This window comes from Arachis hypogaea, chromosome 20 (assembly GCF_003086295.3).
Source record: "Arachis hypogaea cultivar Tifrunner chromosome 20, arahy.Tifrunner.gnm2.J5K5, whole genome shotgun sequence".
Lineage (NCBI taxonomy): Eukaryota > Viridiplantae > Streptophyta > Magnoliopsida > Fabales > Fabaceae > Arachis > Arachis hypogaea.
The window spans coordinates 120,641,834-120,668,480 of NC_092055.1; the positions used below are offsets into that span (position 1 = coordinate 120,641,834).

At 33.3% G+C, this 26,647-nt stretch overlaps 4 protein-coding genes and 1 non-coding gene across 5 annotated transcripts; 1 reads left to right on the forward strand and 4 right to left on the reverse strand.

Annotated features, from left to right (window-relative positions):
• Window positions 1–9,887: 9,887 nt before the first annotated feature.
• On the reverse strand, window positions 9,888–11,692 carry LOC112786866 (NAD(P)H-quinone oxidoreductase subunit U, chloroplastic). Its single transcript, XM_025830239.2, has 5 exons — window positions 11,296–11,692; window positions 11,146–11,207; window positions 10,970–11,059; window positions 10,639–10,782; window positions 9,888–10,056 (listed from the first exon to the last, which is right to left on the reverse strand). The coding sequence occupies exons 1-5, from the start codon at window positions 11,570–11,572 to the stop codon at window positions 9,961–9,963; spliced, it is 669 nt and encodes a 222-aa protein (XP_025686024.1). The 5' UTR covers window positions 11,573–11,692; the 3' UTR covers window positions 9,888–9,960.
• A 76-nt stretch (window positions 11,693–11,768) lies between these two features.
• TRNAD-GUC (transfer RNA aspartic acid (anticodon GUC)) lies at window positions 11,769–11,840 on the forward strand. The gene has a single exon. It is a non-coding gene; the product is annotated as a tRNA-Asp (tRNA).
• Window positions 11,841–11,894: 54 nt separating this feature from the next.
• Window positions 11,895–15,525, reverse strand: LOC112783281 (mechanosensitive ion channel protein 10). Its single transcript, XM_072230191.1, has 5 exons — window positions 13,294–15,525; window positions 13,061–13,181; window positions 12,650–12,943; window positions 12,355–12,557; window positions 11,895–12,270 (listed from the first exon to the last, which is right to left on the reverse strand). The coding sequence occupies exons 1-5, from the start codon at window positions 14,811–14,813 to the stop codon at window positions 12,006–12,008; spliced, it is 2,403 nt and encodes an 800-aa protein (XP_072086292.1). The 5' UTR covers window positions 14,814–15,525; the 3' UTR covers window positions 11,895–12,005.
• Window positions 15,526–16,744: 1,219 nt separating this feature from the next.
• On the reverse strand, window positions 16,745–18,602 carry LOC112786245 (serine/threonine-protein kinase STY17-like). Its single transcript, XM_072229976.1, has 3 exons — window positions 18,064–18,602; window positions 17,199–17,852; window positions 16,745–17,110 (listed from the first exon to the last, which is right to left on the reverse strand). The coding sequence occupies exons 1-3, from the start codon at window positions 18,292–18,294 to the stop codon at window positions 16,898–16,900; spliced, it is 1,098 nt and encodes a 365-aa protein (XP_072086077.1). The 5' UTR covers window positions 18,295–18,602; the 3' UTR covers window positions 16,745–16,897.
• Window positions 18,603–23,752: 5,150 nt separating this feature from the next.
• Window positions 23,753–25,294, reverse strand: LOC112785022 (protein BIG GRAIN 1-like B). Its single transcript, XM_025828426.3, has one exon. It carries the CDS (start codon window positions 24,934–24,936, stop codon window positions 23,926–23,928), a length of 1,011 nt encoding a protein of 336 aa, XP_025684211.1. The 5' UTR covers window positions 24,937–25,294; the 3' UTR covers window positions 23,753–23,925.
• Window positions 25,295–26,647: the final 1,353 nt, after the last annotated feature.

Genomic DNA, 26,647 nt, shown 5'->3' on the forward strand with positions numbered 1-26,647 from the left:
CCTTCCTTCTCACGCCTTTAATTTGTTTAGAATTAACGTCCTTCTATTTTACACACTAATTTAAAATTAATATATTTATTTAATTATTTATTCATTTCAGACAATATAATATTACTCTCTAGCTACGACATATCATATCATATTATATTATTTTATACAAAAATTAATATTTTATTTTTTTTTATAGTTTTATTAAATTTATAATTAAATTTTTATATTTTTTAATTAAATTTTATACTATTTTAATTTTATAATTAGGTCATTTCGTGTTTAAAATATTAAAATTAACAGAATATTTTTTTAAAAAAATATGTAATCAAATATCTAATTAGGTTTTTAATTATGTGTATTTTTAATTTACAAAAAAAATATTTTGTTACCTCTAACATTTTTTATATTTGTAAAGATTTAATTATAAAATTAAAAATAATATAAGAATTTAATTAAAAAATATAAGAACTTAATTGTAAATCTTGTAAAATTATAGAGACTAATAAAATAATTAAATATTTATATAATGACATAACCTTTTGAAATTATTAACATTTAGAGATACAGTTAAATATCCAATTAAGTGTGAGATATATTTTTAGAAAATATAAAAAAAATTGTTTAAAAAAGTATATTTTTTAAAATTATGACTTATTAAGAGTTATAATTTATAGAATAGCTGAGATCCATTGAAGAATTATATATATATATTTTTTAAGGGATGTTTTTTATTTCTTTATAAGTATATATGTTGATACATGAATTCAATGTCTATAATATAGAATATCATTATTTCTATAATAAACACATCAATCCATACAAGTATACAACAATCGATCCTCTTATTTCATTATTTTTAATTTTCTATCTTCTTCATTTCAACATTTTTTTATGCGTCAGAAAAAAAAAAGAAAATATTATTTTGTAAAATATCATGTTAGGCTTGGTTGTGTGAGTACAAAAATAAATTAAATATTCTTCATTATATTCTGCAAAAAATTTGCTAATAACCATTATGCATACCATAATTAAACTGCTAAAATGAATTAAACCTAAAAAAAATATGTGTAAAATACGTCTTGAAAAATTACGCCATTACATTCTCTTATATTTTTCTTTCAGATTCTGTTTTTACATTTCTCATCTTGAAAGATTTTAACAAATCCTAAAATTCCAATATAAGATCTCACATTAATTAATCTGATTTTTATTCGGTTGATAAGTCATCAAAGAAAAAATATAAATAAAAAGAAAAATCAACTCATCATAAAGCTAAGATAAAATTACCCCATCATGAATATTTTCTGTTTACAAACCAAACTTAAATGGATTTTGTTAATAAGTGCACGATTTTATAGGAATTATGAATTTTGCGTGTTTAATATTACTGGTTATGGTTTTTTGTCTTCCGGCTCTTAATATTTTTAGAGTTCTAGTTACATTTAAAATGTAAGATACATAACTACATAAGAAATAAGTCTGAAATTACTAACAAATTAATAAGTATAAAATTTATAAATGGTAATATCAAGTGACTATAATTTATAATTATTTTATTTAATTTAATATTTATAATTTTATATTTATTATATTAATATTACTTAATTATTTCAAGATAGTTAAAGAATACAAAAATAAAGTAAAAAATAATTAAAAATACAAAATAAAATAAAAAATGTTATATAACTAACAAAATTATTATTTTTAGTCAATATTTAGTCCTTTCTAAACACTAAATACTAAATTCAAAATTTTGACATTTTATAAAGTGTTAATTAATATTGATTTTCCTAATATTTTTCAAATAAAATAAATTCAGACTATCTGTTATTTTGAACTGATTTTTTATTTTGTTTCAAAATTTTTCTTTTAAAAACATACTTTTTTTTTTTCTAAAGACAATAATGTACAGAAGTATATATATGGCTTATGGGATTCGGCAAGTCAGAAAGGTTATTCACATAGTACTCTACAGGTGAAAGAGTCACATGGAAGTGGTCAGCACAAAATTATATTATTTGGAAAATCGTCGTTTTTCCCGTCATATGGCATATACATCTGAATGTAATTAGAGATAAGAAAACCCAAATTGTTTATATTTTAATTGCCGTAATTCGTAGGCAAACTTTGTTATTAGTTTATTGAAATTTTGCACCTATTATTTGTCTTGAGTTGTTATTAGTTTATTGAATTTTGTACTTATTATTTGTCTTCGAGTTGGTAAAATATACTGTTCGATCAGTACTACTCAATAAAAAAATCTTCTGGGTGCATAATATTTTTTTATTCTCTCTAGTAACTAATTTTGTTTGATAGTTACCCACCCTCGGAAAATTTCTTTAACAAAGGAAGTTTTCAAGAAATTGAATAACTCTCTTGCAGGATTTTTTTTCTGAAATAAAATAAAAAAATATTTATTTTTTTAAACAAAATTTTTGAATTTTAATTTTTTAAATACGATTTTTTTTTTACATTTAGAATAAGTTCGTCGCTTCCCCAACGAATTGTATAATTTATATAGAGTTCGCTGCACTTTGGCAAACTTTAGCTGGAATTTCTAAAATAAAAGTATATATGTTGGAAAACGGAACTCAAAACCACAATTTCATTATCCACTGTCATTCTCATTCTCATTCTTGGCATTTTTTTCTATAATGTCAATAAATTCATTGTTATCCATTCATTATGATGGTGAAATAGTGTATGATGAAGAATGTTCTATTGTTTTTAGGTTTGAGCAATCGATAATTACGTATTTGACACCGGAAGTCAACAATCTAACAGCGTTGAAGAATCTGATATTGCACTCCATCGGACAGCAACAGACGAAAAGCATAAAAAAATTTACTATAGATATCCAACCGAAGTAGATGACAATTTGTTTTATAAAAGGAATGTCACAGTTGGCTTAGCTCTGTTGTTAGTATGTTTATTGGACCACGGTTTTGAGAAATATTTCTGTTGTTTTGAATTAGGTATCGGTTACGTGATAACGAGGACGTACGTCTTATAAGGTTGTGGCACAACCGATGAACAAATGTTCATCTGTTGGAATTATTCGTGTTCCTCGTTGAGTTGGGTGGACAAGGATCATCTGCGAATACTGTCGATGATAGTCCGTTAAGTGGAGCTGTTAGACAGAATATCAGAAGGACGATGGTCGATCTAAATATACCACCTGAAGGTAGTCAAGAGAGGTCTAACGTTGAAGTTGGTAATGCTGACATAATGGAAGATAATGTTAAAAGTTATGAGGATTCTGCTATTAAGGATTCGATGATAGATCAGTATGAAGTTAACCCTGATGACGGAGACGATGCTGATGATGAACCAACAGAAATTCCTGATGATGGTGACGAGAAAGAAGAGATGAACTACTACGGTGACACACAAATCGCTCTAATACAGCCTGCCATTTCTCGACCATATGACCGGCCGGATCACTTCCAGGTTGAATTTCGATGCAATAACTTCGGATTGGTCGTTTACCAAAGGAGGCCCTGAAGAGGATCCAAGGAATGAGTTCAAGGTTGGACAACAATTTCAGAACAAGGAAGAAGTCATGTTGGCAGTTAAGATGTACAACATCAGGAGGGCTGCAGAGTATAAAATAGTAGAGAGTGATCAGTTGAGGTATAATGCACAATGTATTCATTTCGGGCCCAGTTGTTCTTGGAGTATACTCATATCATATCGCCGAAAGCAAGAAAAATGGTTAGGAGATACACTGATACTCATACTTGCATGCAAATATCGATAGGGCAAGACCATCGTAGGTTGGATTCAAAGGTGATTGCTCAACACATTTTCACAATGATCAAAGCAGATCCAACAATTAGCATCAGGGTTCTTCAAGGAGGTGTGGAGAATCACTTCGGTTACAAGGCGTCCTGCAGAAAGGTTTGGCTTGCAAAACAGAGAGTCATTGCTAGAATATTATGGTGATTGGGAGGAGTCATACAACGAGCTTCCTCGTTAGTTATTCACTATGCAGATGTACTTGCCCGGTAAGATTCATTTCATTGTGCTTAGATTTGTATAAAGTCACCAGCTATATGTGCTAACTGTTGATGGGTCTTTAGGTACTTGGGTGCAACTTATGACACAGCCTTGGCCTGGTTCAGCCGACACTGTCATGTTTCATCGGATTTTTTGGACGTTTCTACCTGTGTTGAGACTTTCAAGCATTATAAGCCACTTATTTCCATTAATGGCACCCACTTATATGGCAAATATGGTGGGACGTTACTGATGGCCATTGCTTAAGATGGCAACGCAAACATTTTGCCTATTGCATTTTCCGTTATTGAGGGTGAGACAAAGGAGGCTTGGTTGTTCTTTCTTCTATATCTGCAGCAGCATGTGACACCACAACCCAGCATCTTAGTAATTTCAGATAGACACAAATCAATTGATGGTGCGTTGAACGCCAAGGAAAGTTTATGGAAACCACCTTATGCCTTCTAGTCATTTTGTACAAAACACATTGCTGCCAACTTCATGACTCACTTCAAAAACAAGGACTTGAAGAAGGTTCTGGTTAACGCATTGTATTTGAAGTCGCAACGGGAATTCACTCATTATTTTGGCTGTCTGAGGGGCGAAAATGTAGCAATCACAAACTAACTTAAAGAAATGCCTCGATTGCATTGGGCACAGTATGCGGATGCGGCTCGTCGGTTTCGTCACATGACGACAAATATCTCGGAGTGCATTAACGTTGTCATGAAGGGTTCTCGTAATCAAGATTCTTGTTAAGTCAAGTTATTTCCGTTTGGGTGAACTTTTTGCTAGGAAGGGTTCAGAGGCCCTTGTCTAACTTCAAATCGGTGCTGAATTCTCACAGACGTTCATGAATGTCATAGAATTCAACTTGAAGCACGTCAACACTATGAATGTTTACTAGTTTGATCGGTCGAGGACTACCATCATGGTTGAAGAGTTAGTAGCAGTGCCCGGGTCCAGGCAATAGAATTTCCAAGTGCTACTTGATGAGGGTAAGTGTGACTGTGGCTATTTTCAGGCTCTTCATCTTCCTTGCCATCACGTTCTTGTAGCTTGTTCTCATGCAAGACTTGATTGGAAGCGGTATGTACATCTTGTGTATCGCATGGAGTCAGTCTTTAATGTTTACAAATCAGAGTTTTGACCCATAGGTCACGATGATGATTGGCTATCCTATGGCAGGCCCCGTATTCAGCCCAACCCTAGGATGATGAGAGTGAAAAGAGGTCGCCCGTTTAACTCCAGGATTCGTAATAACATGGATGACGTTGAGCATATCGGGGAGAAGAGGTGCGGATTGTGTCGTCAAGTCGGTCACACGTGTCAAACTTGTATCGCTCTCGATGGTGGAGGGGCATCGTCGAGTCGACGTTAGTTATCAATGTTGTTTTAGGTATCAGTGTTGTTTTAGGGTTTATGGTCACTCTATGATTGTAAGCGTTGTACCCTGTAATTTACTACACAAGAAAAGTTGTTTATGGAACACTTGTTTGAACTTTAAAGTTAAAACAATGATATTAAGTTTAATAAATGTCAATGGTTGTCACCACTTACTATTTGTACATTACAAGTTCATAACAAAAGTAATATGGTGATAGGCTCAGAAGACCAACAAACTCACGCAACCACCCAAATTGTGCTGGCCATGCTCTGTGGCACGATACATCTGGTGGTACAGCCATGCCAGTACAGCCGAGCCCCATGATAACCCGCCACATCTATCAAAGTCCTCTAGGAGGGGGAGCCACCTGATGTGTACTCGAGAGTCAGATGCATCCGGGAATAAGATACCCCCAATCACCTGCATGATATACCTTCTCATGTACCGCAACAGGCGCTCTTTAGTGGCGTCCTGCTCCAACTCTCCGCAGACCATATTTTGGAACCATGTGAGCTTGACAGTCCACTTGGTTTGTGACTATTTGTCTTCTGGGCCAGGAACAACACCCAATAGCTACTGGTAGAAGTCTTCAATGGATCGTCCCTGATGGTGCTGCTCGCACCCACCGATGCAGCCACTAATAGGATAATCATCGATCCAGAGTCACATCTAGTAGGCCACGTCCTGCAGGGTGATAGTCATCTCCCCGCATGGTAGATGAAATGTGTTGGACTCAGGTCTCCACCTCTCTATCAACGCCGACGCCAATGACCAATCGTGCTCGAACTCCACCATATACACCACATGCTCAAACCCGGCTCGCCTGAGATATGGCCTAATCTATTCAGGCGGGCGTCTCATCAAATTCTGTCTGGTGCACGAGATCCAAGGTGCCTAACAAATGGGGAAAAAATTAAAAAAAAGGAAGGTTAATACATAAAATAACAAATTCGCTGTTTATTATAATATAATAAATAAGAGTGATAAAAGTATACCACTCGATCAAGTCTGCCATATATGTGCTCAGCTTGATCTAATCTGTAAAGCGTATCCTCGTAGCCTAATAACTGTTGCTCCATCTAACCACACTCTAGTAAAATAAAATAACATATACTAAACTTAGTTCATTTCACATTAACTAAATTTTTAAGAGACATATTTAAACCAACTAATTGTCTACCTTACATCTTAATCAGTTTATAAACTTATTAATTAAAATGTAAGGCACATGAGGCCGTCAACTAACTCTATAAACATACTAATCAATAACTATCTGAAAACTAAATTTTTACTAATCATGTTCCCTTTTAATCTAATCTAACTAATTACTCCACTAATTACAATCAACTTAAACTAATTATTCTGACTAAACTAATTGGTAATTAACTAATAACTTATACTAATTAACATGTTATAAACAGCAACTGTACTAAAAAACAATAACAAACTAATATGTTATATACTCTAATTAACATGCAAACAGTAAACAGTAGTTCTAAATAACATGTAAACACTAAATATTAACTCTAACTAACATGTAAATAGTAAAGAGTAACTTTAACTAACATGTAAACAGTAACTCTGTAATTCTAAGTAACATGTACACAGCAATTCTGTAACTCTAACTAACATGTAAACAGTAACTCTAACTAACATGAAAACGGTAACTCTAACTAACATAATATATACTGACCTAAAACTGACGATGTAGTGAATAACGAACTTCACAGATGTCAAAAGATAAAAAAATCTCATACAGAAGAATCTGAATATCACAAGCGAAGGAGGAACAAAGTGGATTTGGAGAAGAGATTTGGAACGAAAGCGACAAATGAAAATGACCCCATGCTTATATAGTATGGCGAACTCAACCCAGGAGGTGCGGCAAACTTCATACCGGGAGTGCGGCGAGCTCTATATAAATTATAGAGTTCGCCGGGAGTACAGCGAACTTGCCCTAAATGCAAAAAAAAAAAAAAAAAAAAAAAAAAAACATATTTCGAAAATTAAAGTTCAAAAATCTTGTTTAGAAAAATAAATATTTTTTTTATTTTATTCCAGAAAAAAAAATCATATATTTCAACGTGCCTGGTTATATATATTTTGAAACACTCAGTATATATAATTCAAATTCAAATATTTGTGTGCTCATAAATTTATTTTATAATTTTTTCCGTCTAATGATTTGTTTGATAGCTATTTATATATCTAAAAATTTAATTTAATTTTAATATATTGTTAATATAATATATATATATATATATATATATATATATATTTGATTATGTAAATCAGATTAATAAAAATAATTATTTTTTATATTAATTATATAAATAATTATTAAAAATAAATAATTAAATAATTATATAAAATATTTTATAATGTTAATATATTAAAATTAAGTTACTAAAGCAGTTTTTTTTTCGGAATGACACTTCAAGATTGCCAAAATGCATGGAACCCTATTCTAGTGAAATTATAATAGTATTAATTATTTATTAGTAACCGTTAACAAGAATGGCATATTTGTATTTATCGTTACTCTTAATTGGAAGATTTTTTTTTTAACCATAATGCTATATATATAACCAATAAGTTATAACTCAAATGACATAGTTTTTTCATACTCAATTAAGAGGTTGCGAATTCGAGTCTTCTATTTTTGCTGCACACCAAACTTTTTGTGCTATATACCAAAATTTTTGTATTGTGCACTAAAATTTATATGACGTGCATATTTTATTAGTTGGGTGTCAATGTTTTGGATAATTCTTTAAAAATTTTTGTATTAGGCACCAAATTTTTTGTGTTGTATATTAAAATTTTAATATTGTACATCAAAATTTATGTGCTGAAATGAAGCCTTGCCTTGCACATATCCTAGTATGCTCCTCCGAAAAATTGGTTTAACCTCAACACAGATGGTGTGTCAAGAGGTAATCCAAGACCAGCTAGTCTTGCTTGGGTGATAAGGAATGAAACAGAGTATTGGATCTGTGGTTTTGGATAGCATCTCCCTAACGCCAAAGCGGTGGAAGCTGAGATAGAAGCGATCCTATATGGATTGAAAATTGTTTGGAGTAGAGACATTAAATTCCTTATTCTTGAATCTGACTCTAAAGGATCCTTGCAACTGATCCGAAATTCTTCCAACATCTATCCTAGCCTAACTCGGCCCATAAGGAGAATTATCGATCTTTTAAATCGAAACTGGAAGGTGGATTTGAAGCATGTTTATAGAAAAGCCAATCAAGTAGCAGATCGATTGGCTAATTTGATTCTGGACCAGAACTATAAGGAGAAGTTTTGGAACCACCCTCTCTTGGAAGTAGCCTTTAAGGTCTTTGCTGATTGTTTTGGGTTTTTTTTTTTTTTTTTGCTTTTTTTTTTTTGCTTTTCTTTCGGTTTCTTGGTTTTTAATGTAAAAAAAAAACAAAAAATCTGCGCTAAACATATATATAAGAAGAAATAGGCGACGACGACAATGATAATGATAATGAAAGAGAATGTGGAGAAAAAAGTTAGAAGAAATTAAATAAGAAAAAAAAAAAAGATGACGTTGAAGAAGAAGAAGAAAAAGATGACCAAGGCGGTGGTGGCGATGACAGCGATGACGATGACGACCGCAATAACAACAATGAAGTTGACAAAAGAAGAACGAAGGAAAAGGAAAAGAAAAAAATAAAAAGAAGTAGCAGCAACACCTACATAGGAAGAAGAAGCACGTGACCAATTTGATTGAAGAATTAATTTAAAAAAATTTAGACATCTAATTTCATTATCTTTTTAATTAGCATACTTAGCCAATTTAAATAAATAACTAGTGGTTTGTTTAAATAAAATGGATTTGTCTTTTTCTTTTTAACCTTGGTATGAAAATAAATGTGAGTTTTTACCTTAAAGCTTTTTTACCTGAATCAACCCACTTTTGTCTTTTTTTTTAGTCACTTTTTTTTTTTAATTTTTTTAGTTTCTTTTCGTTAACCAAAACAATAAATAATTTTCTTAAAATATTGGAAATGCATTATCTTAATTTTTTTCTTCATTTATTTTGTTAAGTGTGCTCTCTCGTCATATATTTTTTAAATAGAAGTAAAAGAAAATATATAAAAAAAGATATTAAATGATGAAATATCACATTTGACTAAACAATTGAGGAAAATAAATTAAGATAATTCATTCCCATAAAAGCTATGCTATACGATTATGAACATACATAACCATGAATTCTTTCTGGGGACACATTTTCACAATCTTCTGACTATAGAGCCTATGAAGCCCATATGCTCAGCCTCTAGGCATTACGCAGCAACAATACAAACATAAATAGGAAACAATATTCCACAAAATCTTTGCTCAATTATGTCAAAATTTTGAGCTAACTTTACGCATCCTAATTAATTAAGCTTAGTTGCAATATTACGTTAGCTGGCTACAATGTACTGTAAACATGTCTTAATTTGTAGTGAGCCGAATTTAGTAGATTCAGATCAAATTCAGGCAGCATTGGTTAACACTAAAATAATCATACATTATATTATTGTTTCGGGAGTGTATATAAAAAGTTCTTAGTGAAGATTTTTCTACAAGTTTAGTGCAATAGATGCCACAAATGAGACCACGACCCATCCCAATATGAAGTATCCAACTAGTCTCGTTGGTTGGACATTCTCTGGTTCCTGTGATAAATAAATTAATAATTAAGGATAACAATTAATTCGGTCAGTGAAGAGGAAACCATGTTATTTATTTATTGGGTTAATAGTTAAATTAGTCCTTGAAAGATGAGACGATTTTTAAATTCGTCCCTAAAAAATTTTTTCAATTAAATTGGTCCTTCAAAAATTACGAATTAATCATATCTGTCTTTCAGTTATTCTACTCACAATTTTTGAGATTGTTGATATGAAATGTTAACTGATAGAATACATGACACATAACATGTTCAATTAGAGGTTGACAACATATGTTTACGAAAATCTATTAATTTAGTCCGTAGGTCATATTAGGAATAGAATTTTTGTAATCGAAAAAAATGACTAAATTAATAAATTTTCATAAATATATTTGATCAATATCTAATTAGACATATCAGGTATTATATATGTTATCAATTATCATTTTACAATATCAATTTTTGAAGAAAATGGTTAATGGAGTGACTGGATGATAAATATAATTAATTTGCAATCTTTAAATGACTAATTTGATTGAAAAAATCTTTCTTTCAAGACTAATTTGACTATTAACCCTTTTATTACCTGTGCTGGAGGTTCTTCTTTTGAAGTGAGTGTAGTTTTGTCAACCTCGTAGGGCCAAATGTAAGTGTCTGCACTCTCCGCTCTGGCCAAGCTCCAATCATATATTCTTCTTTCATCTACCGTTGATAGGATCCTGAATGATTCCTGTACATAATACCATGCAATTAAATCATCACTCTATAATGCCACTCAAATATGTATGAATATAAATATTTATTTTGGATAATCATTCTTGCTATCAATATAAAACGTAGTTATTTTTTGATGATGCAGTATTATGTGATTTGATGCATGTATAGAAACTGTTTCATACTGAGAGTGCATATCTGACCTTGACAAGTTCCAATTTCTTGTTAAATTCGTCTTCCTCTAGACCTTGGCCCTCCAGTTCCTGAACCTTGTTCTTGTATGCAACTACAACCTGTCAAGTCTCATGAAGATTTAAAGACACATACAAATTAATTAAAAAAAAAAAACAAGGTGGCCGGTGATTCTTAATTAATTCACCTTGTCAATTGGAAAATCTCTAGGAATGCCAAGTCTACCGTAATGATCTGCGTCTGTAATTGCTGCACTCCTAAACTATCTCCCTCAATTAAATGTACTTTTTTAAAGAGAGCAATAAAATTAAAATTATTATTAGCAAGATCCACTTACGTATGCCACGGAGAGCACGTTCAACGTTAAGAGCAGAGATTAAAGACTCTGATTCTTTAGGAACTTCAATGGAACTCTCTTCTGTCTCTGCATCAACTTGCTCTGTGGCACTGATCTCTGCAGAGACATCGTTGGAACTAGTTCTCACGATGCAACATCTGCATCTGCGCGGTTTCAATAATGTGAAACTTATTATGCTTTTCTGTGTTTGGTTGGTTGGAATAATAATGTTACTGCGAATGCATACGGTGGCGCTGGAGGTGGTTGACACGGCCATTGCCTTCAACCTTCAACCTTTAACCTGAGCTAAAATTTCTGTTTAGATCTTTTATAGTTTGTTTTTATTAAATTAAATCAAATTGGGGAGGAGATTGGATAAGGCAAGTGTTCTGTACCATGAACGAGTTATCTCTTAGATACCACTACAAAAATATATTATTAAATAAATCCAAACTAACTTTACTATCAACAAAGTCGTTGTAGTATAGTGGTGAGTATTCCCGCCTGTCACGCGGGTGACCCGGGTTCGATCCCCGGCAACGGCGTTTTAACAAATTTTTATTCTTTCTCAATTTTTTTTACCGTGGATACGAGTACAATGGTGGAAAAGAAATTCTTTTCATAACTAACGATCCAAAATCATAGTTTTATAACCAAACGTACAAGTAAAATTGCTAATTAGAAACACACAAACACCAACATCATCATCATTATCTCTTGAGTGGACTTGTATTTGATTCAACATGGCTAACATGAACAGCTTGTGGAAGAAGGTTGTATCTGATATCTAGCTCTTCTAATATCTTCTTCAATTCAATCACTAGTTCAGTTCTTCGCTTGTTCTTCTCCCCAAACTCTTGAAAGTTCATTGTGTGCACCACATACACACCCATCTTAATCTTGTTCACATTCTCAATCTCCTTCACTACTAACCCGTGATTAGGATGCCAGTATTGTGGATTCCTCTCCAAGTACCTGATTCAAAATGATATTATTATGTCACATCAGAATCTCATGAATCTACTCATTTACATTTTCAAGAGGAAATCATTATCTTACCTCTTTATCTTTTCTTTCAGTGCACCGATCTTCTCTGCTGGCGTCGAAAAATCGATGGCAAATTCTACTCCATCACCCATATCCGGGCTTCTATAATAATTGCTAATTGGTTTCATGGCAAGGACTGAGTTTGGATAGTACACCTTTTCATTATTCAGCTTCAAGAACACTGTTGTCAGTATGTTCATTTCTTCAACCAATAACTGCAAGAGTATCAGATCAGAAGGCATGAGTAATAATTAATAGTATCTAATTCATTTGTCAAATGAAACGAAATTCGGCCTCTATAAATTACCTCCACACCATCTACAACACATCGGTCACCAACATCAAATGGATGCATCACAAACACGAAGATGATAGCTTCAAAAATGTTCTTGCATGTATTTCCAAACATGAAAGCGGCAAGTACTAGCTGCGAAGAGAGGAAAACAAGTACTTTTGTTGTTGCAATCTCCATCAGTAGAAGCCAAATTACTATGGTCACAACCACTAGGATCCCTGTCACAAGTTTGTTCAATTGTCTTACGGCTGTTTTCGTATCACTTAAGGCATGTGCCAATGCTTTTCGTTCTTGATATACCTTCAACTGATGAACAATAAACATTTCAAACATTATGAAGTGAAATTGCTTTTGGTTGTAAAGTGAAATATTTTCCAATTAAACAAGAAAAATTTTCAGATGCACAAAATTAGAAGTCCTTACCACCCAATCTGCTAATGACTTTCTAGTAATTTGCCCTGTCTCTGCTTGTGCCAATTGAGGATATACTAAATCAACTTCTTCCTTGATCATAAACCTCCTCAGTTCATACTCATCAATATACCTATTCATAAGTGGAGAACTCTTTAGGAGCAGCAAGAGAGGCAAGTACCAAAAATTGGAGAACAAATACTATTTCAGAAAAATATAAGTGAAAATGCATATTTTATACTTACGTGCAACCGGGGGCAGCAACATTCCTGAAGATGAGATAGGCGGCAGCAGTGGCTTCCATCTCATTTGTAATCTCTTTATCAGTTTGCTCAGTCACTCCATCGTCGAAACTTTCGTCTAGTGAATTAGAGATCGTGGACAGACCTGAATTTGTCACAGCATCTATCAAATTCTTCATAGTCCAGGCTGAAACTTTCTCTTGTTTCATCTTATGAAGCTTTGCCATATCAATAACCTCTTTCTTTGTGCCACCTTTACCTGTTGTACTTTTGAAACTAAATTGACCAATACTTAATGATCCCCCAACCTTCTCAGCTTCTTCTATAAGCGGAGGCCCAGACAGAGTCTGCAAAATGTACTGATGGAATATCGATTCTTGAATCCGATCAAAGAAAGACTTGACATGGAAATTCGATGCCAAAATCTTCAGCAGCAATGTCTTTATCAACCACAAGAATGCTCCAATTAGAAGGGAAAGAAGAGTCCATGTCACTCCATCCAAGATTTTCGAGGCTAATTTAGATCGCGCCACGCCACGATTGATTAGTAGCACCCATGTGAGAAGAACTAAACCGAGCCAAATGAAGACCTGAACAGATTTCTTCAGTCCATGGACAAAATAGAGCACCTTTTTCCTCAACAGAAAGTTCATCTCAATCAAGAAAACAACAATGTGCATAAACCATCTTGTAACTAACATGCCACAAAATGTCACCAACACAAGAACGCACCATCTCCAAATCCCCAACCCCCAAATCATCGTCGCCCTGAGCTTTTCAACTGTCAAGCTAGCTATCAAGGTACCAGCAAGGCACACAAACACAACGCATTCAATCAAAACCATAGTGGTCACTCTCTTACGCTTCTCTTTACTCAATTCAACTTTCTTGTAAATGATTTCATCCTCATCCTCCCCGGCAGGACCGGGAGACGCCATCAAAGGCGTCTTGGGAGTCACGGAAGTGATGGAAACTGTTCTATTAACAGTCCCAGGTTTGTTATTAGGCGATGATGCTTTGAATGAGGTCCTATACGGTGAGTTACCAGCTAACTGTTCTTGCAAAGTTGAAATGCCATTAACATTACTGTCATCTAAAACAGAACCATCAATGGGATAAGGCTGTTCACCAAACCTTGATTTGGGTTTGGAATACACTGACCTTGAAAGTGATTTCCTTCTGACAAGGTTTGCATTTGAATTGGGAATTCTTGGGGGCTTGTTAGGGCTTGGCATGAACCTTATTTCAGGGGAAGCACAGTTCAAAGGTGGTGACTTTGAGGTTCCATACACTGAAGCAGCATCATTGTTGTCGTTGTTGTGCATTGTGAGAGGGGAGTCAACTCTACTGCTATGCTTTGGTGTCAAAGATTCAGTAACCCCTTTGGAATCTTGGCTCTCGCTTGGAATCGCAACCACCACTTCTGTTGTTTGCTTCTCCCACATGCTTATTTCACCGCCTTTTGGAGGACCTTGTTGCTTACTGCTGTTGTTATTATTAGCATCCATGGACCCTATTCTCATCAACAACAATGAAAAAGGCTTTGGTGCAAATTAATAAACTTGCTTATCAAAACTGTGTAACATATTTCATGATCCCCAAGTAACAGAGGAAACTGAAAAACAGAGTATTCTAAATGCTTGAGTTTTTTTTTTATTATTTCTATTTTCTTTAGAAATAACGAAATTAGGAAAGTGATCAAGTGAAAGTGAGGAGAGAGAGATGAAATAAAAATAGTTAAAAGTTGAAAAGGAGATTAAGAATTTCAGCACCGACTTTTGAATTTGAGTGAAGAGATTGAGACTTTCTGAGTTGACATGTATGAAGTATGAACTATGAAGTCAAATAACAAGAGCTACGCTTTGTGAGAGAGAAAACAGAGGAAGGAGAAAATGAATGGAAGGAGAAGAGAGCAGAGAAGAATGTGAAACGGGAGTGGAGGGATAGAGTGGCTTTGCATCCCGACTCAATGGATGAAGCAGCAGCGGCAAGAAGACGAAGAAGAAAAACTCAGCAAGCAACAGCTAATAAAGTAATGGCACTTACTTTCCGCTCAACCAAATCTTTTTAATATTAGTATTAGGATTTCCATGATCATCATAATCCATTCTATTTTAATTTCAAACCTTAGACTTCTTATTTCCCATTTTCTATCTCCCTTTTAAAACTCAGATCTTAATAAAAAAGCTATCTTACGAACTTGCATACAATATTTTGATATTGGGCAAGGCCGAAATGTATGACCTTATTACACATTATTTATATTTATTAAAAAGAAAATCTTTTTGTGAGCATGCTTAAGATAAAATAACCCGATATAATCCTTATCAATAACCACAAAAGTGACTCTAAATTATTAAGAGGGACACCTCCCTTGTCAAATTTCGAGACCCATGTCAGTGGTGTCTCCACTATGCTGCTTTTTTAACCCTATCATTGCCGTATTTATTGGAAAAATCATCCTCTGTGCTTGAAATCTAGCTGGGTTATGAACTTCTGATCAATAACCATTCTAGAAACTTCATTTCTCAATTCTATTTAGGAACCATTGAGTGAAACATTTATATATTTTATTTTGTCCCCTTTATGGCAACTCAAGTAGCCACAGCCAAGGCCATCCACCAGTGGCATCTTAATTATTTGGTTATTGACATTATGGACTGTATTATTCCACCTGCACATGCTTAAGAAAAATTATTAGTTGATTAAGAATTTGCCAAAGAATTAATCGTTTTAAATTAGCAATAAACCAATAAAGTAGTGGATAAAAAATTAAAATGAGGGGAAAATAATTTAAAAGAAAAATAAATATTGGTTGAGTTTTTGTAAAAAAAAAATAGGTTCTAATTTTTTAAAAAAAGTTACTTAAATGGTTTAAATTGATATAGAAAAGGGATTCTGCTAAGAAATTAATTTTTCTTTTAATTAACAACGAGTCAACAAAATAGAAAACAAACAGATATTAAAAGAGAATAAGAAAAAACTAAATATTATTTTGTTATTGAAAAAAAAAAGATTTATTTCGGTTTCAATGTTTAATGAGAACAACTAGGAACCAAAAGCATATCAGCCAAAAATCAGTCAAAATGTGTTTGGGTTCCATGAAAAATAATGTTGGATAATTTTTATAGTATATGTAACTTGGTGCTTACCTTATTTTTTATAATTTTAAGTATATGGAACCAAAAGGTAATCAGCCAAAAAATAAACAAAATCGTTTAATTAGAATCACTTTTTGAATAATATGTTTGAAAACTGCTCCTAAAATCACACAAACCAAAACCCGATTTTTCATGGATAGAACACAAACCAAAACCCGACATTTTGACTGATTTTTTGCTGATATGCTTTTGGTTTTCTCTTGTCCTAATGTCATGCGAGTATAACTGGATTCAACAAAGATACGCAGCAAAAAGTTCCTAATGTCATGCGAGATACGCAGCAAAAAGTGACAAACATCGCCACGGTGGAGAATAAATGAATAATAATTACTAATGAGTACGATTGTTAGATCTACAGATAATATTACTGAATCCCATCGCCCCAACCACCCCTCAACTCCCACTACTTCACATATTTCTCTAATGACAAGCTGGACTGACATACATTATTTATAATTAACATAGCTTTTGAGGGTGCGAGTAATAGTTGCGAATGATGGCCTTTTAGATGGATTTCCGTCCCAACAAAGGCATATAAGATCAATGAGTTCCTCCACTTGCACTTGGTCATGGTGATCATCACCATCATTTTCATTCCCTAATGATGTTGATGATGCAAGCATTGGCCTCAGCTTACCTTCCACTACTTCCATTGCAATCTAATTACAAAAGTATATAATATTTCTAATTAAATTGATGATAAATTAACTGTACAAAGTAATAGTAAGTGGTGATGATGATATATACCTTGGCGGGACCAAAATCTGTCTCAACGAAGGGGTATTTTCCTGTTAGAAGCTCGTTGAGTATGACACCGAAACTGTACACATCACATTTTTCATTATAAGGCTCACATTTTATCACTTCAGGTGCCATATACACGTATGTTCCTGTTTCTCCAGTGAGAGCCATTTCATGGTCATCCAAGAAGCGAGCATGTCCGAAATCAGCAACACGAACATGCATGGCGTCGTCCAAGAAAATGTTACTAGGCTTCAAGTCACGGTGAATGAGCTTTGGCTTCTGCTCATGGAGATACTGCATGCCCTGTGCGATCTCCAATGCCTTGCTCACTCTTTCTTTCAACGGAGGAAGTGGCACGCCTCTTCCCTTTCGCCTGCTGCCGGAGCCGTGCAGCCACTCTTTCAGGGTGCTGCTAAGATACTCCGTCACCACCCACGCGTGATGAGGTGGCTCAAGGCATGCGCCCATTAGGTGGAGAACGAAACGGTTGCGCTGCTTCGATAGGGTTTCTACCTCCTGAGCGAAGAATGCGACGCCGTTTGCATTTGTGTTGAAGAATTCCGATGTTATGCACTTCACTGCCACGTCACATCCGCGCCATGTTCCTCTGTGAATCACTGCGGTGGTTCCTTGCCCTATTTTCTCTTCCAACTGAATCTGTTCAATCATGTCTAATAAATGAGATATATAAAACATTATTTTAAAAAAAAAAAAGTGAAAACTCAGTGTCAACTGTATTTATATAAAGTTGGATAATTGAAAACTGTAAATAGTAATTTAATCAAATCTTTTAAATTATGTAAAAAAATTTAACTATTAATTTTACGTGAAGAAAACAATGAGTACTTAGTGAGTACTAACTACTAACCTCGGTTGGATGAATATACCATCCAGCAATTTTGGCTTCATGAATAATGGTGGCAAGATTGGGGTGGTGAGGAGGTGGAGTGGGGATGGGAGGTATGGGTGGAGTGGAGTTGATTGCTTGCTGAAATTCGCCTTTGTTTTGGACAATGAGGCCTAAGATTCCTTTTTCTTGTGCAACTTGGAGGCAGTACCTTAGGTAGTCTTGGGTCCTTTCCATTCTTTTCCTATACATCGCTCGTAGTTCTGTTTGCCTTTGCACCTCCTTTTCCAGCCCTGCCGCCTACACAGCAGCCAAAATAACTAACTAGCATACATGGACTATTACAGTGGCCCATTTCTTTATCATAATTCAAGCCCAATAATAAAAGGCCCATCAAACATTAAATCACCATTATATCATGAACTTACATAAAGATATATGGAATTCTGAAAAAAGAATTGAAATTTAGGAGCAAAAAGAAGATTTGAAAATTCACATAATAATAAATAAGGTGTACCTTAGCATCCAATCTGTCATAGCGCTGCTGAAGGTCCAAGGGCGAGGTAGTGGACTCCGCAGTTCTGACTCGACGACAGCATCCACCGGAATCAACGCGAGGCGGCTCCTGCCTCACCGCCTTTGATGACTGCCGTGACTGAATTGTTGGGGAACTCATTTCTCTGCTTAATTGTTATCTCTCCTATCTGAGTGGATTTTACTGTAATTGCATTCGTGTTAACTGTTAAGTATATATGCATTCACCGTACCATAATTAAGCTTAGGTTATTGTTCCATTCATATGCCAAATACCTTACGACAATAATCTTGACGGACTTCTTTATGAACGTTGAACTATTCAATTCTTTAGTACGCTAAGAAATTCAAGAAATTTCTCTATCTATCACTGTGTTATTGTGAAATTCGAAAATGGATAATATTTATATATATTAAATTGAAAACGGTATTACATAGCGGAGCAGAGTGTTGACTGTAGAAAAACGCCAATGCAAATGGTGAGCGTGAATTAAATAATTAATAATGCATTAAAAATTCACTTAACTCTTTCCAAAAACAACAGTTCTAAAGCGGCAACTTTAACCATATCTTCCTACAGTTTTAGCACTTGGATATTTTTGGAACATATTTTAGGACTTGTTAATCCATCTTCTACTGCCGAAATGATAAAATGTTAAACAAATAGTTTTTTCAATTTTAATTTGCTCCCAACAAGTGCGTAAAAAGCAGTGAAGAGATGTAACTTGCACACTGGAAGCAAGAGTGTGAAGTTTGGGTTCTGAAAGGGAATGGCAAGGGAAGCAGAAACAGAAAAAGAGATTCTTATGTAAAGCTAGACAGTAGTAGACACAAAATCATCATCTTCACCCCCTTCTCTCACTTTATTTGTACTTTGTATGGTAAAGTGAAATGGGTTTAACACCTTAGTGGAAACTTCAAACACCCTCCTCGGGATCAACAATCACTATACAATTACACTATCTTTAATTAATCTTTGTCTTTTGTTCAATAAGCAAGGGTTGCGTTAGTTAAATATAAACACTAATTTTATGTTACCGGCCCAACCTTTTCCTTCATCCTTTGTTATTTGTTACATAGTATAGGAGAGGCTTTATTTAGAGTGGTTGTTGCATGCTTAACTCTAGCTAGCTATAGTAAAAGAAAAATAAAGTAGTGGTTAGTCACTGGTTACTAGTTACTTAATGCTAACCAGAAGATACCTATTTGGAATCGGCACATAATTAGGAGATACCCTTTGTGTCTTGTTTGTCTCGTTTTCTTCTATACCATGCATTATGCACAGTATAAACTCACCAACTAAATATATTTATACCATATATAAGAATGTCTCGCTCGATATGACTTTGACTTTCTTAGTTTTACTATTGCTGCCTAATCAGTTAGCAGTTAGTCTAATCCTTAACATAAGGGTTAGGTATGTATGGATATCATGTGTAGGAAGAGAAAAGGAACTACTCTATTATTATTATTATTATTACCGATATACCATATACTTATTGATTCCAACATTATAATTCGGTTGTAACTAATAAATATTTCAAAAGTAACTGTTGTTTCAGCTTTATAATTCGAAAAAATGCTGTACGTCTTATCTTTATTATAAGAAAAAAGTATGTAAATAATAAAAATATTAAATAATGTGAATAATAAATATTTTAAATGTTTAATTTTTTAGGTATGCAAATAGTTATCTTAATATTAAGATTTAGGTAAATAATTTAGGATATAGTGTGTTTGAATTTTATTGGGCCAATTTTAGAGTTTATTATTTACATTGTTCACAAAAGTCAGCCTAACAAAGTCCTTATTATAATTATTTATTTATAATTTGGTAATTTAAAAATTCGTAAAAAGATATGTTTAATAACAAACTTATAAAAACAATAAATGAAATAAGGATAGATTCTTTTTTATAAAATTATTATTTTTTTGTTACTTAAATATCGAAATATCTTTTTCATGTACTTATATATTCCGTATATTTAAGTCACCAAAAAAAAAATATATTCCGTATATTTTTGCTAGCAAACATAAATCATTGTTTTAGAAAAAACAAATTCAATTTTGTTCAAGATAAATTATATCATAATGAAGCTCATCAACACGACGAGCACACTTGCACAAATTTTAATTCATAAGCAAAATTGCTTTTCTTTTTCCCCTAATTTTTTTTCTTTTTTCCCCTAAACGTATATATAACTAGAAAGTTAAACTCTAGTACTCTCAATAAAATATAGATCTTTGCACACTTGGTGCATAATTAACTACACTCTTTTATTAGGATGTATGCGAACTCTTGAACGTTCTCTTTCTTTTTAAGTGAAAATACAAGACGAAGTCTTTTGGATGAGACAGCAAAAAATATTTATTCCTCTCATCATTGCGTGGCTACTTCTCCAACTCACCCACTGTACGGAATCTACAACCAACGAAGATTATAGGAACTATCCCCACCCTTTTTACTCTTATTATAATACACAAACAAACTTAGAACTAATTTTCAACTTAAAATATAGTTCTTTTAGATGCACAAAACTACTACTTCCCTATATATATACTTCTTGAATATTATATAGTGACAGATCCACAATGTGAATCTAAATTAATAACTGATATAATATATTTTAGTTAGTAGTTTCTAAATAATATGATTAGTTAAGTAGCTAACACTTTTGACTAACGAGAGATTCTTTTCAAGTGGGTCTTCAATTCTTCCATTTCGATATACCTCGTGCATATATGCTCAGCACGTAGTAATCTTAATCATATACTTTATGTGAGTAGGCTATTATTAGGTCTATTAATTAACAATGAAACCTACAGCAGCGGTATTATTGTTCTTTTGAAATAGTGGTTATGAAGAAACATTTGAAATATGCATGAATTTCATTATGAAATTATTGTGAACAGCTACTAATATAAGTCATTAGTATAAAATATATATTAAAATATAAAATATATATTGATTATAAATTTAAATAATATATATTTATACATAATATATATACAAATTTTTATTATGTTAATTTTAATAACTTATTTTAATACACATAATATTTTGACAGATAAAAAACTAAGATAAAACATTATCTCCCTTGTGTGGTACTAATTAACATGGTTTCAAAATGAAATTAACAGTACCAAAACGGTTGCTAGTCCAAGTTCCTAGAAATCGTATAGACTTTAGAATAAATAAGTTACATATAATAATTAAAAAAAGAGTAATTAAATTAGATTATACTACTATGAATAATAGTAGAATAAAGATAGGGCAAAAATAATATATAATATAATAAAATATACTTTTTGTTTTTAATATTTGTGATTTTTTTTAAATATATTTAATATTTAATTTTATTTAATTTTGCTTTTAATCAATTTATTTAATTTTGTCTCTAATATTTTTAATTTGTGTTAAAATTATTCGTAAAAGGGTTTAATTTTATTCCATAATATTTTATATGGAGTGAACGTTAAAGATAATTTTGATGTAAATCGAAAACATTAACAATAAAATTAAATGCAAGTAAACTTTAGAAATATTTAAAAAAAATCACAAACTTCAGGAAAAAATATATATTTACCATGGAAAAATATATGGAATCAAGAGGTGATCGGCCAAAAAGTAAATAACTTAACTAATTTATAATTATATTTAATTAATTTTATTTGTTTTTAATTTATAATGTTTGATATTAATTGCTTCTCACCCCAAATTAAAATTTTGAATGATACGTTGGAGAAATAGGGGCGGGGATTACTGGTCTTCCAACAATCTCGATTCTTAGTATATAAAAAAAATTTATAAAATATATAAAAGAACATCCATTTAGTATGAAAAAGAAACATTCTGATACTTAGTAGAAGAAATATCCTAATGCCTAACATAAGCACCATCCACGTAGAGATTTTGGATTCACCCAGAGACATTTAGCTGATTTTTGGCTGGTACCTCTTGGTACTTCCTAGCATTGTTGATTTACCATATATAATATATTAATGTTAAAAAAGGGAGGGAGTGGCAGCGTGGGCATGCAGTGATAAAATGAGGGAAGGAGGAGCATCTTAACACGCAGAGCAATAATTGCTTACTTTACCGCACATCACAACGTCCTTGTACAGAACCATTTAGCTTTCAACATCATCATTCTTAATTAGCATAGCAGAGCTTGCAAATTGTACTATGTACTAAGTGCTCAAAACAACAAAAGAAAAGGACCAAATTAATAAACTACCATCACTCTTGCGTGCCTCATCATGATCATCATCGCACCTTAGATCACAACCTTTTTGGTATATATATACAAACCTAGCTAGCATGCATCACCATCCTAATAAAGCAGACAACATTTCTTTATGAAAAAGCATAGCAAAGCAAAGCGTGTGAAAAATGTAACTAATCTTGAACTTGAATAATCTTAGAGGTAGCGCAACCAGCAAGTAACGTACGGTGCCCAATACAATAAATAAAAAAAAAGAGTGAAAGAATGAAAGCATGATCTCAATTCTCATCAAAGAGCAGAGCTTTATTACTAGTATTTGTATTTTCACTTTCTCTGTTCCCATGGGCGAATGAACAAGAGATGTATCTGCCTTTTCCTTTTTCATTTCTCTATCACACTCTCGTTTTGCTTCTCAATACCAATCTCGAATCTTCTTTTTTCTCACTCCAACAACACTGTCAGTTTTTATCAAAATTTCTGATCATGATCGAAGTGAACACATCCGATCCCTACCTCTCTCTCGCTTTTTGCAAAATCTATTCATGTACCCTACGCGCTACACGCTTTTATTCATCACCATTTGATCTATTGTTCTTTTCTACCTTTTTCCAAATAATTTTCTTGGTAAGGCAAAGCCTTCTGTGACAGTTATTGTATATCCACATATACTACTTTAATTTTGATCTTTGATGCTTACTTTACATTTACACTTATACAGGAGAAAAAATAACTCAGGTTCTGTTCATATTGCAACTTCAAACCTTTTTTAGCAGCAAGCAATGTGGTTCCAACAACAAAAAATTGTTTAAGAAAGAATTAAACATGTCTGATTTCATTTGAACTAGAATTATTATTATCATAAAATCTTTTTTAAATCTTCTTATTTTGTATCAGATTAATTACTACTCTCAATTTCATCGGGTCCAGAAATGATGGAATCAATATCTGAGTTGAGGAGAAACAAACATCGGAATGTATTGTGGTTTTTTCCAATTGGCAATAACAAACAAAACAGAAATTAGAAATTAGAATCCAAGCTTAGTAAGAAAAAGCAACTAGAAAACAGAACAGACTCTGTGTTGTACCCTATACATTTTACGGAGCATAATAACATAACACTAAACTACATTAAGAGGCCATTAGCAATGGCGCGATTAGTAGTAACATGAGTGGTCTCATAAACCGGAAGCTCCTCACAGTACCTATGATGATGATGATTCCCAATTACCGCTAGGTGATCGAGTTCAAAAAGATCAGAACTTGAATCACTTGCAGCATCATCATCCTCATCATCATCATCGTCAAAATCTCTCTTTTCCATAGCCGGAAACTTGAGCTCTTTGTCGCTCTTCTTTGAAGATGACCGTCCAATCTTCCATGCTGTGGGAACCGACACAGACACTTGTTCTTCTTCGTACAAGCATTTGTGGCCACAGGGCCTGCTATCTTCACCGACGATCACACTCACGGGGTAGAATCTGACCGTTCTCTTGACACCATTGTTGTTGTTGTCTCTGGAGGAAGATGAAGTAGTCTTGCTCAAACAAGAGCGCGAGAAAGAGGAGGCAGAGGAACACGTGGAAGAAGCTTTTGTGTGTGCGGTGGCATCATAGTAAGAAGAAGAAGAAGAAGGAGCCGGTTTGGTAGTTTTCTTGGAATTGGTGGCTGTGTTGAAGAGAGAATTGAGAAAAGTGGTGAGCCTTCCACCGGGTGAAATTGGTTGCTTCACCTTCTTGAGGTTGTTGTAGATTTTGAGGGCCCTGGATTTGGACTTGATGAAGACCTCCTCACCATCATCGATGGAGGTTGTTCTGACAGGCTTAGGCCGGGAACGCGCGAAGCAGGAGGAGGAAGAAGACAAGCCTCCTGAGCTAGAACTAGTAGATTCAGAAGAAGTAGTGAAGTTGTTGTGATGAAGATGATGACGATGGTGACGCGTTGTTGTTGTTGTTGTAACCTTGCTGTGAATGGGTGTGGTGTGTGTGGTTTGTCCTTCGTCAATGGAGCGGTAAATCTTATCGAGGAGGGTGGAAGAGAAAGAGGGGTATTGAGAGTGGTGTTGTGCGAGGGTGTTCATATTTGAACAAGCTAAGACAAGGGAAAGATGATGTTTGTTGTAGTTAGGAGGGGTCATGAGAGGAAGAGTTGCACTTTATATAGGGGCATGAGGCATGGGGGAGGGGGGTCCCCTCCCTATTCTGCAAGTTTCGCATCTATTCATGTGCCACTTCAATCAGGGAAACACATCTTAATTCATCTTTTAAGCTAATTAGTATCCGTTGATCCAGCAGTTCAAGAGATTGATGAGGTTAAATGCTGGAATACAGTGTTGGTACTTGTACACCTGTCAAACCTCCTAACGGAGAGGACCCACGTGCTAAAATAGGCAAAATGTAATAATTTTGAGTATTAGTGAGACGAAAGCGTGTATGTTTTGGTACATGATTACTTACCAAATTAGTAGCTTGTGCATGAACCATGAACTAACATTCTAACAAGGGAACAGACCTACCATATGGCTCAGCAGTTACTATTAAATTCTACGGGTTTGGTGCACTTCACAGTTATTTCATTCAATCTTTCCACCCTGAATTTGTATTTATTCAGTTTGGCCTCTCATTTCATCCCTTAGTAAATGATATTGAACGGATTATACGCGCACCATTAATTAGTTTCTTATTACAATTAAGCTGGCAAGGCCATTATAAAATTTCGTTAGGTAAGGGATAAACTATTAAAATCAAATGTTGTTATATATATTCCTCTAGGTAAGGTTCAGTGTTTTTTTAGTTCAATCGAAACCTATTCAAATAATTCAATTAACTAAATCAACATAACAGTATGATAAATAATGTTGACACTAATCATATGTTCTTGGTTTTATATAGCTATTTTTTGGACTATAGCCCACAAAAGACGAATATGCATTGAGAGGTCGGTTTGTTATGGTTGGTATACATATAAGTAGATAAACAGTGATTGATATGGGATTTGACACTACAAATTAACGAATTATTTTAAAATGGCTTGACTCTTGCGCCTAGTAGCTAAATATATAGATCAATCAATTAGCCAAATAGGTGAAATTAGGCATCAAAACTGAAATTGTTGACTGCAAATTGAAAATTACTCAATGTGTCGCTTTTGAAAGACCATCTTATCCGGGTAAAATTAGTATCGTCTTCAAATGCATTAATTAGACGGGACTCTTTTTTTTTTTATAAGAAATGGTATTTAGCTTAATTGAGTTAATTCAAAACGTAATAATAATATACCATTTTTGTGCAGGTGAAAATTGTTGTAAAATAAAAGATATATATAATAGAGATGTATAAATAGAAGACTCTAGTATTAAAATAATTAGCTCAATAATAATTTATATATATATAATAATATTATATGTTGTAATGTGTATATATATACAAAGATAGAAAGGAGTATTAAAAATAAAGAGAGAGAGAATCACATTTGTTTATTGTTGCAATCTCAATATAATAAAGATGGTTAATATTGCTATTAATATTATATGTAAAGAGTAATAGAAAATAGAATTTAAAATACTTATAAAATAAAAGAAGAGGAAGAATTGTAATAGTAATATAAGGAGAAGAGTATTTAACTGCAGCATAAAAGAGGAGTGATTTTGTTATTTGCTTGTGTTGTATCACGTACAGAGGTTTAGCCTCTATTTATACAAGTTCAAGGTTCACATTTTCAAAGGTTGGAAAGCATGCACCGCACATTCTTAAATGCATGTACTTTCCAAGAGTGCTTGCTGAGTAGACATAGAATGGATATGGACATCCATATCGTAACACTCCCCTTGGATGTCCATTTAGGATTAT